Raw genomic sequence first — 12,992 nt, 5'->3', positions numbered from 1 at the left:
TGGGACATGTATAGTATGTGATGGAATGAGAATTTTGATGTGGGAGTAGGGTGAACCAGGAATAAGTCAGTTTAATGATAGGGAAGGTCAGTGACTGGGACATGTATAGTATGTGATTGAATGAGAATTTTGATGTGGGAGTAGGGTGAACCTGGAATAAATCAGTTTAATGATAGGGAAGTTTAGTGACCGGGACATGTGTAGTATGTGATTGAATGAGAGTTTTGATGTGGGAGTAGGGTGAACCTGGAATAAGTCAGTTTACATGATAGGGAAGGTTAGTGACTGGGACATGTATAGTATGTGATGGAATGAGAGTTCTGATGTGGGAGTAGGGTGAATCTGGAATAGGTCAGTTTACATGATAGAGAAGGTTAGTGACTCAGACATGTATAGCATGAGATGGAGTGAAAGTTTTGATGTGGGAAAAGGGTGTCAATTTACATGATAGAGAAGATCAGTGACCAGAGCATGTATAATATGTAATTATAAGAATTTTTTCATTGTGATTGGGAAGCTGTTGGGTAGAGATCTTCTGGTGTCAGTGCTCAGCTAAACACATTCTTAAGACATAAATATTTTATACCTTAATGTATTTGCTTTTTTTTTTGCATTGGTTGATAGACTCAGCTGTTGGCGATGGCTGACAGAGAGTGTAAATCGCTGCCAGTGAACAACCCCAGAACACCTCCCAATCCATCCAGAGCGCAGTCAAAGAAAGCTTTCTATAAGTCCAAAGTTACTGATGTATCCAAGGGAAATAAATATGAAAAGACTGCTAGCACAGTCCACCAGAGGGAGAGGGAGGGACTAATGGCTTCTCCCCTGGACACACCTTCGCCCCGTGCCAAACCACCTCGGCCAATTGGGTACAACTTGGAGCCACAGAAAGCTACCCAAAACGGTATTAAGAAGGATAAATATTTACATATGAATGCCTTTACAAGAATGCCTCCTGGGGATGGAATCAAAGGCCTGCCAGCCGTTTAGGAGAGACAGAATTTTGGCCTGTTGTTATTTATTTGAGAAGAAGAAAGTACTTCATTCTGAACAAAAAAACATTGCAAAATAGGGAAGATTCACAATAAAGAGGTGGAAGGAGACCACAGCAACTGCAATGGGCTGTTGGTGACTGCAAGTACAAATCAGGAAAAAAAATCGTGGGGCCATTTTCATGAAGAATACTTTAAAAGTGCTTAATATGTAGCCAACAGCAAAGGGCACTTCGTATCTCTACAACATATTTATTTATTTATTTATTTGATTGGTGTTTAACGACGTTTTCATGAAATTTCACGTATACGACGGCTGTCGGAATTATAGTGGGAGGAAACTGGGCAGAGCCAGGGGAAACCCACGACCATCCACAGGTTGCTGAAAGACCTTTCCACGTACTGTCGAAGAGGAAGCCCAGCATGAGCTGGACTCCAACTCACAGCAGCCGCATTGGTAAGACACTCCTGGGTCATTACGCTGCGCTAGCGTGCTAACCAACTGAGCCATGGAAGCCCTACCTCTACAACATAGTTAGTAATGGTATTTAAGGCTTGCTTAGCTAGGTGCACTTTTTGAAACAAAGCCATTTCTGAGTCAAAATTTGAAATAGGTTCTGAAAGCTTATTTTTGGGCTTTACAAAATTAATCTTTTGTCCACCTCATCCATGTTATCTTAAGACAAATGTGTCCAAATTTAAACTTCCAGTATCAAAAAGTAAACACTGTACAGAGTTTTGAAATTTTGACTTTAGTCGAAAATAGTTTTGTTGAATAGGCCCCAGGGCCTGATTCCTCACAGTTATTGTTGACTTAAGTCAAAATTTTAGGTGTAAACATGATTGAAGGCTCTTCTTGCTGTTCACAACAGTCTTATAGGAAGCATTGGTATGATCTATATGTAAGTCACCTATTTGACTTCTCTGAAAAATTAAATGTTGGCTGTGTACATCTTTATAAAAATGTTGTATAGAGATCTTTTTATTCCATATAGACATCAAATCAGAAATACATTGTGAAAAATTGGCCTAGTTTACCAGTTTGTGTATGTCTGCTTTTAACTGATTTATTCATTTCATTGGGGTTTAACATTGTACAGATGACTACCTCACTTACACACAGGCAGCCAACTTTATAGTACATATATGTAGAGGAGACGGGAGTACCCAGAGTTAACTACCAGCCCTTGATAAGTCATTGACAAACTTTCCCGCTCATAAATTGTCACCCTCGGTACAGGTTGAATATGTATGCTACGTTGATGTAAAGCTAGGTATCTCCAACAAACATCATTGACGAGTATTGAATATCAAGCTTCTTAGGCACTTCTCCCAGACCACCTTTTAGGAGAAAGCAAACCTGACTTGCTGTCAAGTTTTCAAAATGAAGTCAAATCATCTTTCCTCCAATCAGTTGAAGAAAACTAAGAATTTGAGAGGTGACAATGGCTTTTCAAATTGCATTTCAGAAGTTTACAACTGACCACAGTCCATCATAGGGAGGTCTTTGGTCATACGTGGGAAGGCCTGCAGATGGCTGTATTAAGTGAACTATTCTTGAGCTTGGCATAAAACGCCAATCAAATAAATAAAATAAATCGCAAAATTTTTGAGTCTAAATATTTCTGGTGTGAAATGTACATCTTGTAGGGAACATGCTGAAAATGCTGAAAATTTTCATGACACAACCTTTTAAAGATTGAAAATGCAGGAGTACTGTATATGTTTGTGTGAAATTTCAGGTTTTGCTGTTTTGCTATGGTTCTTTTTGTGTGAATGTTTAATATGAATGCCAGATTATACGACCTATCTTCATCCGGAATCAGTATACCATTTCACCATGATCTTTCAGAAAATGGTTCCTCTTTATTTGATGCTTAATATAGTGTCTACTATCATTTACATCACAGCCATTAGTTAGGCAGATACTTGATTTGATGTTATCTATTTTTGCCCCAAACAGGTTGCAGTCTTCTGCAGGAAATCCTGGCCACTCGTAGCCCAGAGAAGGATGCAAATGACACTCTCAGGAGTAATTTTTCCTCTGGCTCCTACATGCCACAGGCTCAGTCAACCCAGTTTCCTAGACAGTAAGTTAGCTCATCCTCACTCCCACACATTGACTCCGTTAGGAGTAACTTTTCCTCTGAATCCTATCGGCCCAGTTAGCACAGTTGGTTAGAGCATCTACTGCGGGAGCGGTAGATCCTGGGTCGAGTCACACCTAAGACTTTAAAAGAGGAAGTTGTAACTTCCTCGCTTGGCGTTCAGCCTGAAGGGGATAGTGCAACGACTGGTTGACCAGTATTAGTATAATGGCTCGGGTGGGACGGCTTACTTACCTTTGGTAAGTGGTCTCAGTGAAGCAGCACTAGATAAAACAGCGGTGGAAATCTGTCCTGCAACAAGTAGGCACATTACCTACACTCTAAGGACTCCTGCTTCATCATATGACTGAAAAATTGTTAAGTACGACATTAAAACCAAGCACTCACTCACTCACTTACTCCTCTGGCTCCTACATGTCACAGGCTCAGTCAGTCCAATTTCCTAGACAGCAATTTGACTCATCCTCACTCTCACATATTGACTCCCTGAGGAGTAACTTTTCCTCTGGCTCCTACATGCCACAGGCTCCTACATGTCACAGGTTCAGACAGCCCAGCTTCCTAGATAGTAAGTCAGCTCATCCTCTCTCCCACACATTGACTCCCTGAGAAGTAATTTTTCCTCTGGCTCCTACATGCCACAGGCTCAGTCAGCCCAGCTTCCTAGACACTAAGTTAGCTCACCCTCACTCCCATACATTGACTCCGTTAGGAGTTACGCCTAGCAATTTAACTGTTTTCTCTGAGGAAAGTACTGTGTTATCATCAGCTTTAAATTGTTTGCCATTGTCAGGGACGTTGGCTAATAACCTGAAATGAAACTTGATGGGATTTACTTTCATATAGTTAGGCGCAAACCAATTTCTACTATTTCGCTGAAGTCTAGATTACGACCGACTTCGCCTGTCATACTTGTGGTTGTCATCAGCATAATTTAACAATTTACATTTTTGATGAATGGAAAAGGGTTGTTAATGAAGATGTGGAACCATAGAGGCCCATGAGTACAGCCTTGTGGAACAGCTGAAACAATAGGCTTCAGGGAACTAGATACGTGGTCAATTTGGACATGCTGGAACCTGTCTGTGAGCTAATCTGGTAGTGTAGCGCTGTGCATTCCGTAAGTGATCAATCTGTCAGTGAGATCATGCGGTATAGAGTCAGATGCTTTGGACAGGTCAATCATCTAAGCCCTGGCTGCATCTCCATTATCTAGTGAAAATTTCCAGTCTTCTACTAGTCCGATAAGGCATGTTGTGTGTTGGAACCTTTACTGAACCCTGATAAATATTCTGTGTAAACTTGACTAGTAAATGTGCGGAGTTGTTTATTTACACAAGCTTCCAACATCTTAGATAGAGAAGAAAGAATGTTTATAGGGCGATAATTTTTCTTATCTAAAAGATTGCCTTGTTTGTAGATTAGTCTGATATTTACATATTTACAAACAGGAAGGAAATTTACTTGCTTTATTTATATATTTATTGATTTATTTGATTGGTGTTTTACGCCGTACTCAAGAATATTTCAAGATTATGCAACGGCCGCCAGCATTGTGGTCGGAGGAAACCGAGCAGAGTCCGGGGGAAACCCACGACCATCCACAGGTTGGTCGGAGACCTTCCCACTTGTGGCCAGAGAGGAAGCCAGCATGAGCTGGACTTGAAACTCACAGCGACCGCATTGGTGAGAGGCTTCTGGGTCATTACGCTGCGCTAGCACGCTAGCCAACTGAGCCACAGAGAACCCCTACTTGTTTTCATAGCAGAATTTAAATATTACTGCCAACAGTCATGCTATAACGGGGGCAGCTAATTTGATCAATTTGATCGCATGACTACGATCCAACCCGTCACTTTTTGGGGTTTCAGGCTTCAAGAATTTGAGAGATTTCATAAGAAGAGACTTCCCTAAAGGAAAACTGGGTCATATAAGGGCTTTTAATCGCTTTATACTTGGATGCTGGTGGATGGTAACATCATCCTCGGAATCATTTCCAAGTTTTTCCATTTATAGTGCATTCTATAAAATCATTATATCCATAACATTTACAACCACAGAGGGATCTGATATTACTGCATTTTCATTAGCAATATTCATGTATATTCTTTCATCTCTGAAACTACCCTTTTTGATAAAAATGGTCGAATCGTTGGCCAAAGTTTGAACAGGTTTTGTCATTATCTTGAGAAGACTTTTCTGCAAAATATTCCCATGTCGCTTAGCAACACAGTTTTGTTACCTGATTATGTATTTCACGATAATTCTTCCAGTTTACTTTATTCAGATATCTGTTGTATTTGTTATGTAACTGTGCTTTTTTCAGCATGGCTTTTCTGACATGAGGCAAGTTTATGGCTGGATTTTGTGGGTTGATGTGTTTAGTTTAACATCTCTAAGCAAATATTCAAACACAAAATACTGGTCATCAAAATCATCAAAAATTTCTGCCACCTGAAAAGATGCATTTCGTAAATCTTTAGTGAAATTTTCAACATTAAAATTCTTGTAAGAACGATGTGTAACAAACTTTTGTCCAACATTTTGAAAAAAAAACATTTAAAAATGGCATAAATTAAAAAATGATGGTCGCTCGATCAGTCCTGTATCAAAAACACCAGATTGTTTGAACCATTGTTTTTACCTCGTTTTCCCCCATCCCAACTGTGCGACAAAACACAAAACGTCAACATTTGTCAGGGGGAAGTCTGAACACCAGATTGTTTGAACTATTGTATCTCCCTCGTTTTCCCCATCCCAACTGTGCGACAAAGCACAGAACGTCAGCATTTGTCAGGGGTAAGTCTGAGTACCAGATTGTTTGAACCATTGCCTCTCCCTCGTTTTCCCCGCATTCCAACTGTGCGACAAAGCACAGAACGTCAACATTTTTCAGGAGGAAGTCTTAGTACCAGATTGTTTGAACCATTGCCTCTCCCTCGTTTTCCCCCATCCCAACTGTGCAACAAAGCACAGAAGGTCAACATTTGTCAGGGGTATGTCTGAACACCAGATTGTTTGAACCATTGCTTCTCCCTCGTTTCCCCCATCCCAACTGTGCAACAAAACACAGAACGTCAACATTTGTCAGGGGTAAGTCTGAGTACCAGATTGTTTGAACCATTGCTTCTCCCTTGTTTTCCCCCATCCCAACTGTGCGACAAAGCACAGAACGTCAACATTTGTCAGGAGGAAGTCTGAACACCAGATTGTTTAAACCATTGCTTCTCCCTCATTTTCCCTCATCCCAACTGTGTGACAAAGCACAGAACATCAACATTTGTCAGGGGAAATCTGCACAGCCTTAACAGCACATCATCATCAGTGACAGTCAATTATTCTTGATGAACTTTGCTTTTGCAAAGTGGACATGTCTCCAGGTGTTTCTCTTTTTGTTTGTATTATGTAACCAGAACAAATGGTTGCTGAATTCTTTCAAGTTTGATACTGAAATTTTGCTGAAACAAATACATATATGTACTGTTCCCATCATACAGTATAAAGCCTGTGTAGGCTATGGAGTCATTTCTTTCAGTTTTGAACTATTCATTTCGTCATGTTTCTGTTCTGTTTGTATTTCACCTAGTACTGTGATATATTTCTGATTGTGTCAGTAAATTATGTCATGCGTTTCCTGTCAAGGTGTAGGTTTAATTCAATTTATTTTTATGTATTGTAGATATGATGTTTAACATTGCATCTTGTCAGAATGCTTTATTAATGAATTATTATTTTTTTGTAACCATACCAGGACTGTCTTCCCTGAATACATGTATATAATCTAGTTTAATAATTGTGTATATATACATAACTTTAGACTTCAAGGATGTACTTTCAATTATACACCTATATAACCTAACTCAGTCACCTGAGCACATAGACATGTAAATGGATTTGTGGGTACAAACCGTCTGTGGGATTGTCTAACAAGATTTATTTCATAAACCATTCCACACCTATGTCCACTTTTAGGACTAGGACAAATACTGTCCTTGGATACCATGGAATACACCAGGGATGTACTCCATACAAAGGCTATGCGTATATCTGCCTTGAAACACACAGTATTCAAGTTGGGAATATATTAGCTAAACCTAGTCATAACTCTTTCATTTATTATTGAATATGATAGAACTTGATATGTAAATTTTCTGAAAGTCTTGGAAACCCATTTATTTTTTTGTTTTGTTTTGACTGGGTTTTTAGAGATATTAGTGTTTTCTCTGTGTTTTAGTGTGACTGTCAAGCGCTGCTTATTGGGGTGAGATGTCCTGTCCTGTCTTAGGTAGTTTTATGGCTGTCCTGATTGGTTAGAGATAGGTTGGGAGGTGTGGCTCAGTCCATTTGTCAATTTGATCAAATAAATGTACTCAATAGTGACAGATTCATATAAATTTGATTTGGTTCTTTTCTCAAAGAATAAAAAATAGCTGAACAGGGCATTGCTTAAGACTTAAAAGATGCGTTTCCAATGGTTTTATTGGAGTGGCTTTAATCTGACCTAGCCTAAGTGTGACAAATGTCTGCCAATGACATGACAACAAGCCATGTCACAAGGCACATTTTCTACCATGAAATAACAAACCTCAGGTTTCGTGGAAAAAGTCCTGCGCGTTGGTTTGCTTTCAGTTGTGAAATCTTTAGTTCGTGCATTTGTGATAATTTGTGGTCTTTCTAAATAATTTCAATAGTTGAGGCCTGGCAAAAATCAGTAAAATTTTTGATGATGTCTCATTGTTAATTAATGCAGGTAGTGGCTGTCAGCAGAGTCTGGCAGTGGGTTGACGGTTATTAATCACTCTGGCAAATAGCAACCAACACGGAAAGACCATCTCAAAACAGCCAGGCCCTTAAATCAGGCATGGAAGCTTGACACCATGATGTCAGCAAAGCACGCAATTCTGCAGTTCAAAAGCTTTCAGATATGGCCTCCCCCCACCCCTCATTTTCTGTGTTCCATTGCTGATGTCTTTACTGGTTGCTATATTGCCGGTCAATGTACCAGTTCACTGAGGGTAGTGTCACGGCATCAAATAGCTGGCAAGTCATTAAAATTTGATCTGTCCACATGAAACAACCATGTGTCCAAGCTGCCTATGAGCCTGAAGCAATATCTCCACAGGAAAATGTTACACACATCTGTACCTGGCCTTATTGTTTTGGTGTTTTACTTTGTTCCATGATTATGTCAGAAATGGTTACCTGTTACTGCTTGGACTACAAATCACTCCAGCGTTTGTGATATAGGGAGAAAGACATATCTACATTTATTAATATAATCAACAGAAGGAAGGTGACAATCTGGTCACCATGTTCACATGTTGACAGATGCGATGCGGGACATGCCACCACCTCTGTATCCATGTATCTATCAAATGTCAAAACTGCACGTGCAACTAGAGCTGTAACTGGACACAAATATGGACAGACAGATGGACAGACAGACAGATAGATGGACAGACAGGGAGACAGACAGATGGACAGACAGACAGACAAATGGACAGAGTTGGACGGACAGACAAATGGACAGACAGACAGATGGCCAGACAGACAGATAGATGGCCAGACAGACAGACAGATGGACAGACAGACAGACAGATGGACAGACAAAAAAAATAACGATACCATAATTTGACTCCTAATATATGTGAAAAGAAGGTGGTGATATTAGGCTGGTGAACAAAAATATGATGGTTTACCAATGAAAAGTTAAGTTTTCATAAAATTTTATTCATTCACAGAGGTAACAGCTCTGAGAAAGCATGATATTGAGTTGCATGTGGCAATTTTTATACATGGCCACAGTGTTGCCTTCAAAGTTTAGGGTTAAGCACAACGTTAAACCCCAAGCACTCACTCACTCACTCAAAGTTTAGGAGTAAAAGTTTTTTTTCTTGATAAGGCTTTTGAATGAACAAACCAATATTTATAAGTTTACATCATTTTAAGGATTTTTCAGACTTATCCAGATAACCAGATATCTTTGAAACTTGACACTAGACTTTTCTTTCAGTGCAGGAAGTCGGGGTAATATTTTTGGTATCAGAATTTCAAAAACCTGGATGTGAAGGCGGACTTTCTGATTGTTAGCAGGCACATCTGGTTTGAATAGAAACGTGCAGTTCTCGCGACCTACTTGAATGTCGCTGTTAACAGTCCAGGTGTTACATATATACATACTGTAACGGACCTGTGACAAATGTGTACCGACGACCTGGAGAACCTGCCATAACCTAGCAATAAGGGTTGAGCCCAGCGTTTACAAACTGTGCCTCCAGACAGACAATTAATGATGTAATTAAGTTTAAGGATTATTGATATTTGCACATTTTGGATGTGTAGGGCAAGGAGCTTTATACATGTATTATCAATAAAGCATCACGTCTGTCCTTCATATCCCACTGGTAAACCATGAAAAGCCATTCCTATAGTTGATAATCACAAGATACATTTCAAAATAAGCCGAAATATCAGTTCACAAAGGAATATGGACGAATTGAAATGAAACTGGCCTCTTGTGCTGTATTTGCTATTCTTCTAACTGTTTTGCCACATTTAGTTTCTGCTGACATAATATTTAAACATAGTGGGAGAGAATACATTATTACCCTGCGCTACATGTTCTAACACATATTGCATGATACATGCATGATACATGCATGATAGAGTGTGAGGGTAACCATGCCCCTCCAGCATGATCAGAATTCAGGGTTCACATTAAATAGTGTTGTCTTTAGTAACATGTGGATTAAGAGGTTTAGTGCATCTTCTCGTGTAGGTACATGTAGGCGCTTGATGGAACACTGGGAGTTTATCCTGGAGTTGGACCAGCCCGGATAGCACAGTTGGTAGAGCGATGTAATGAGCGGTAGATCCAGGATCAATCCTGGGTTGAGCCACACCTAAGACTTTAAAAGTGGAAGTTGTAACTTCCGTGCAGCATAAAGGGGATAGTGCAACGGCTGGTTGATCCATGTCAGTATAATGGCTCGGGTGGGACAGCTTACTTGCCTCCGGTAATTTGTCTCATTGAAGCAGCACTAGACAAATTGTTGAGTACGACGTTAAACCCCAAGCACTCATGCACTCACTCCCACAGGTGCAGTGATCATGTTAATATGATGTCAATTGGTGCCTCATTGTTTAGACTGTCTGGTGGAATCGCTTGTATTGCTAGAATTTTGGTATCTAAGTTTGCTGCATGATATAGCCTGCAATGTTTTAATATGCCTGCATCATGTACTTGTAATCAACTGGTTGTCCTGCATTAAACTACTTTATATGCATATCTACAAACCAGAAAATTGGCACTGAAACTGTACATGGATGGAGTTAAAGATTGTCATCATGAGTCTCAGTTGGCCTGTGTCATTTATTTATGTATTTATTTTTATTCTATATTTATTTATTTCATTCAGAGAATATATTAATTTATATTATGATGAGACAGATAATATTAGGACTAGCTGGCATCAATAGTGAGTTAACTGACAATTTAAAAAATGGTCTTATTGAAGGAAATAAATAGCAACATCCAGTTTACATTTGTGAAGATTTGTGAATGCTGGTCATGGCTAGTCAACACCAATTTATATTTAACAAAGAGGAGAACCCAACCTTACACACACACATACCTGTATCATGTATATTTAGATAAAGAAATGATCTGTAGCTGATTGCACCAAGCCATTTCTGACCTCTGTCAAAATTGAAAATCTCGTCATCGTCTTTATACTGAAAAATTATAATTTTGACACTTTCGTCTTAGAGTAACATTAATGAGGTGGTAAAAACTTTAAATTTATTGGACCCACAATTAAGCCCCAAAATCCAATCTCAAATTTTCACTAAGTCAGAAATGGCTTTGTAGAATCAGCACCTGGGGACGATTCCACTAAGCTATTTCTGACTTAAGTCAAAATTTTAAAACTCTTTATGATGCTTAGTTTTAGGCACTGGAAGTTGAAATTTGGAAACAAAAATGCCTTAAGGTAACATTGATGAGGTGGACAAAATTTCAATTACAAAAGCCCAGAAATAAGCATTAAGACTGTGATTAAATTTTGACATAAGCCGGAAATGAGTTTATGTGCAATCGGCCCATGCACAGGAAGCTCCTCTAGCCATTCCTTCTCCTGCATAGTCTGGTCTAAATTTTGTTAGGAACATAACATAATCTCCAATACTATTTTCTATGTGAAAGTATATATTTGTTTTCATATTTCGCACCTTTATGATTTGTATACTGATAAACAGTGTTTGATTTCTTGGAAAACTTGAGGGTGTCACCAAAAGTCTGATTTTCGATTTACTGCTAAATGTAGCTAGCTGAGCCCAGCTGTCTGTAGACCATCATTCCAGTCACAATCGTGGGCCATGGGGCAGGTGGCCATAAAGACGGCCAAAGTAATTGGTGATAGTGTGAGAGGAATGCTGGCAGACCTCTTGATTTCATTGACTCTATCAATCATGCCCTTCGTTATCTCTGCCTGACACTTCTCTTGATGACAAGAATAAAAAATCCTCCACGCTTTTTCCTACCTTGGGAACAATGGCTTCAACGTTGAATTGACAATGAGTAGATACAGCTCTGATGGCATGTCTTACAGACCAACAAATACCAGTAGGTACATCACTCTCAATCTTTAGATTTCTCAAACCTTTTCTTTGCCAGTGACTGCAATATTCAGTGGTGAAATAAATATCATAATCTTGACACTGTTGTCTTCAGTGGTATATTTATCTTTGATAATCGACATAGAGATTATACCCAGGAGGTAGATGTTCACGAGTATATGAATAATATACAGTGTTTGTTAATGTTAGAAACAAAAATAAATTCTATTTATTATAGTGTTAGTTTTGAAAAGCCCTCTGCGGGTCGCAATTGAGGGTACTTTAGGCTTTCACTTTGTCAGTCTGTCTCTCTCTCTCTCTTGGGCCTTTAGTTTTCTGTATCATTTTTGTTACCCTTTAAGATTTTAAACTGAGACTTTGTAGAAAGGGTTTAACATATCACATGTACAGTAAATTTTATGATATATGACAGTTTTGTGGTGGTGATGTATGATTTTTTCTGTCAGGGTTTTTTAATTACTTTTTGGCTCGCCTTACAAAGAAAACCCTGTTCGTTGGCATCCAGTAACAGGGGAAACATTGTTAAACAGAATGTTAGAGGTGGTATCTTAAAACATACCGCTGGTATGGAGTGAATGAGTGCATGCTTGGGGTTTAACGTCGCACTTAACAATTTTTCAGCCATATGATGACAAAGGAGTCCTTAGAGTGCATGTAATGTGCCTCCTTGTTGCAGGACGGATTTCCACGGCTCTTTTATCTAGTGCTGCTTCACTGAGATGACTTACTGGCAGCAAGTAAGATGCCCCGACCCGCCCCCGCCCCGCCCATTATTCTGCTACAGGTCAACCAGTCACTGCACTATCCCCTTCATGCTGAATGCCAAGCAAGGAAGTTACAACTTCCCCTTTTAAGGCCTTAGGGGTGACCCCACCCAGGATGGACTGCGTCCCGATGCGGCCGCTCTACCAACTGTGCTGTTGGGGTCGGTATTGAGATCAGGGTTACACACATGTAGACCACAATACGATGAGGGGGATATTCCGTCTTTGATTTTGTGTGTACATGTATGTATTACATACCATAAATTACTGAATTCCTGACTTGGTATGTATGTATGGATTAGAATCAGTGTTGAACAGAATGTTAGAGGAGGTATCTCAAAAAGTATAGCTTGTATTAATTAAGCTTAGGATCTCCACACATGTAGAGCACAATAACATGAGGGGGATATTCCATCGTTGATTTGGTGTGCACAAATTAAATATCATAAATTACTGAATTTAGTAGTAACTTAGTGTATTGTGTATGAGAA

General features: G+C 39.4%; 1 protein-coding gene across 1 annotated transcript in view; it reads left to right on the top strand.

The window, feature by feature from the left end:
• The window catches only part of LOC135467181 (uncharacterized), a 55,211-nt gene that overhangs the window by 15,129 nt on the left and 27,090 nt on the right, over positions 1-12,992 (top strand). Inside the window, exons 7-8 of the mRNA XM_064744947.1 lie at positions 625-904; positions 2,956-3,082. Of these exons, the coding sequence (XP_064601017.1) occupies positions 625-904; positions 2,956-3,082 (407 nt within the window). The remainder of the gene's footprint in view (positions 1-624; positions 905-2,955; positions 3,083-12,992) is intronic.

This window comes from Liolophura sinensis, chromosome 6, assembly GCF_032854445.1.
Source record: "Liolophura sinensis isolate JHLJ2023 chromosome 6, CUHK_Ljap_v2, whole genome shotgun sequence".
Taxonomy (NCBI): domain Eukaryota; kingdom Metazoa; phylum Mollusca; class Polyplacophora; order Chitonida; family Chitonidae; genus Liolophura; species Liolophura sinensis.
Note: the sequence above shows the minus strand (reverse complement) of the source record. Positions and strands in the feature narration are given on the sequence as shown.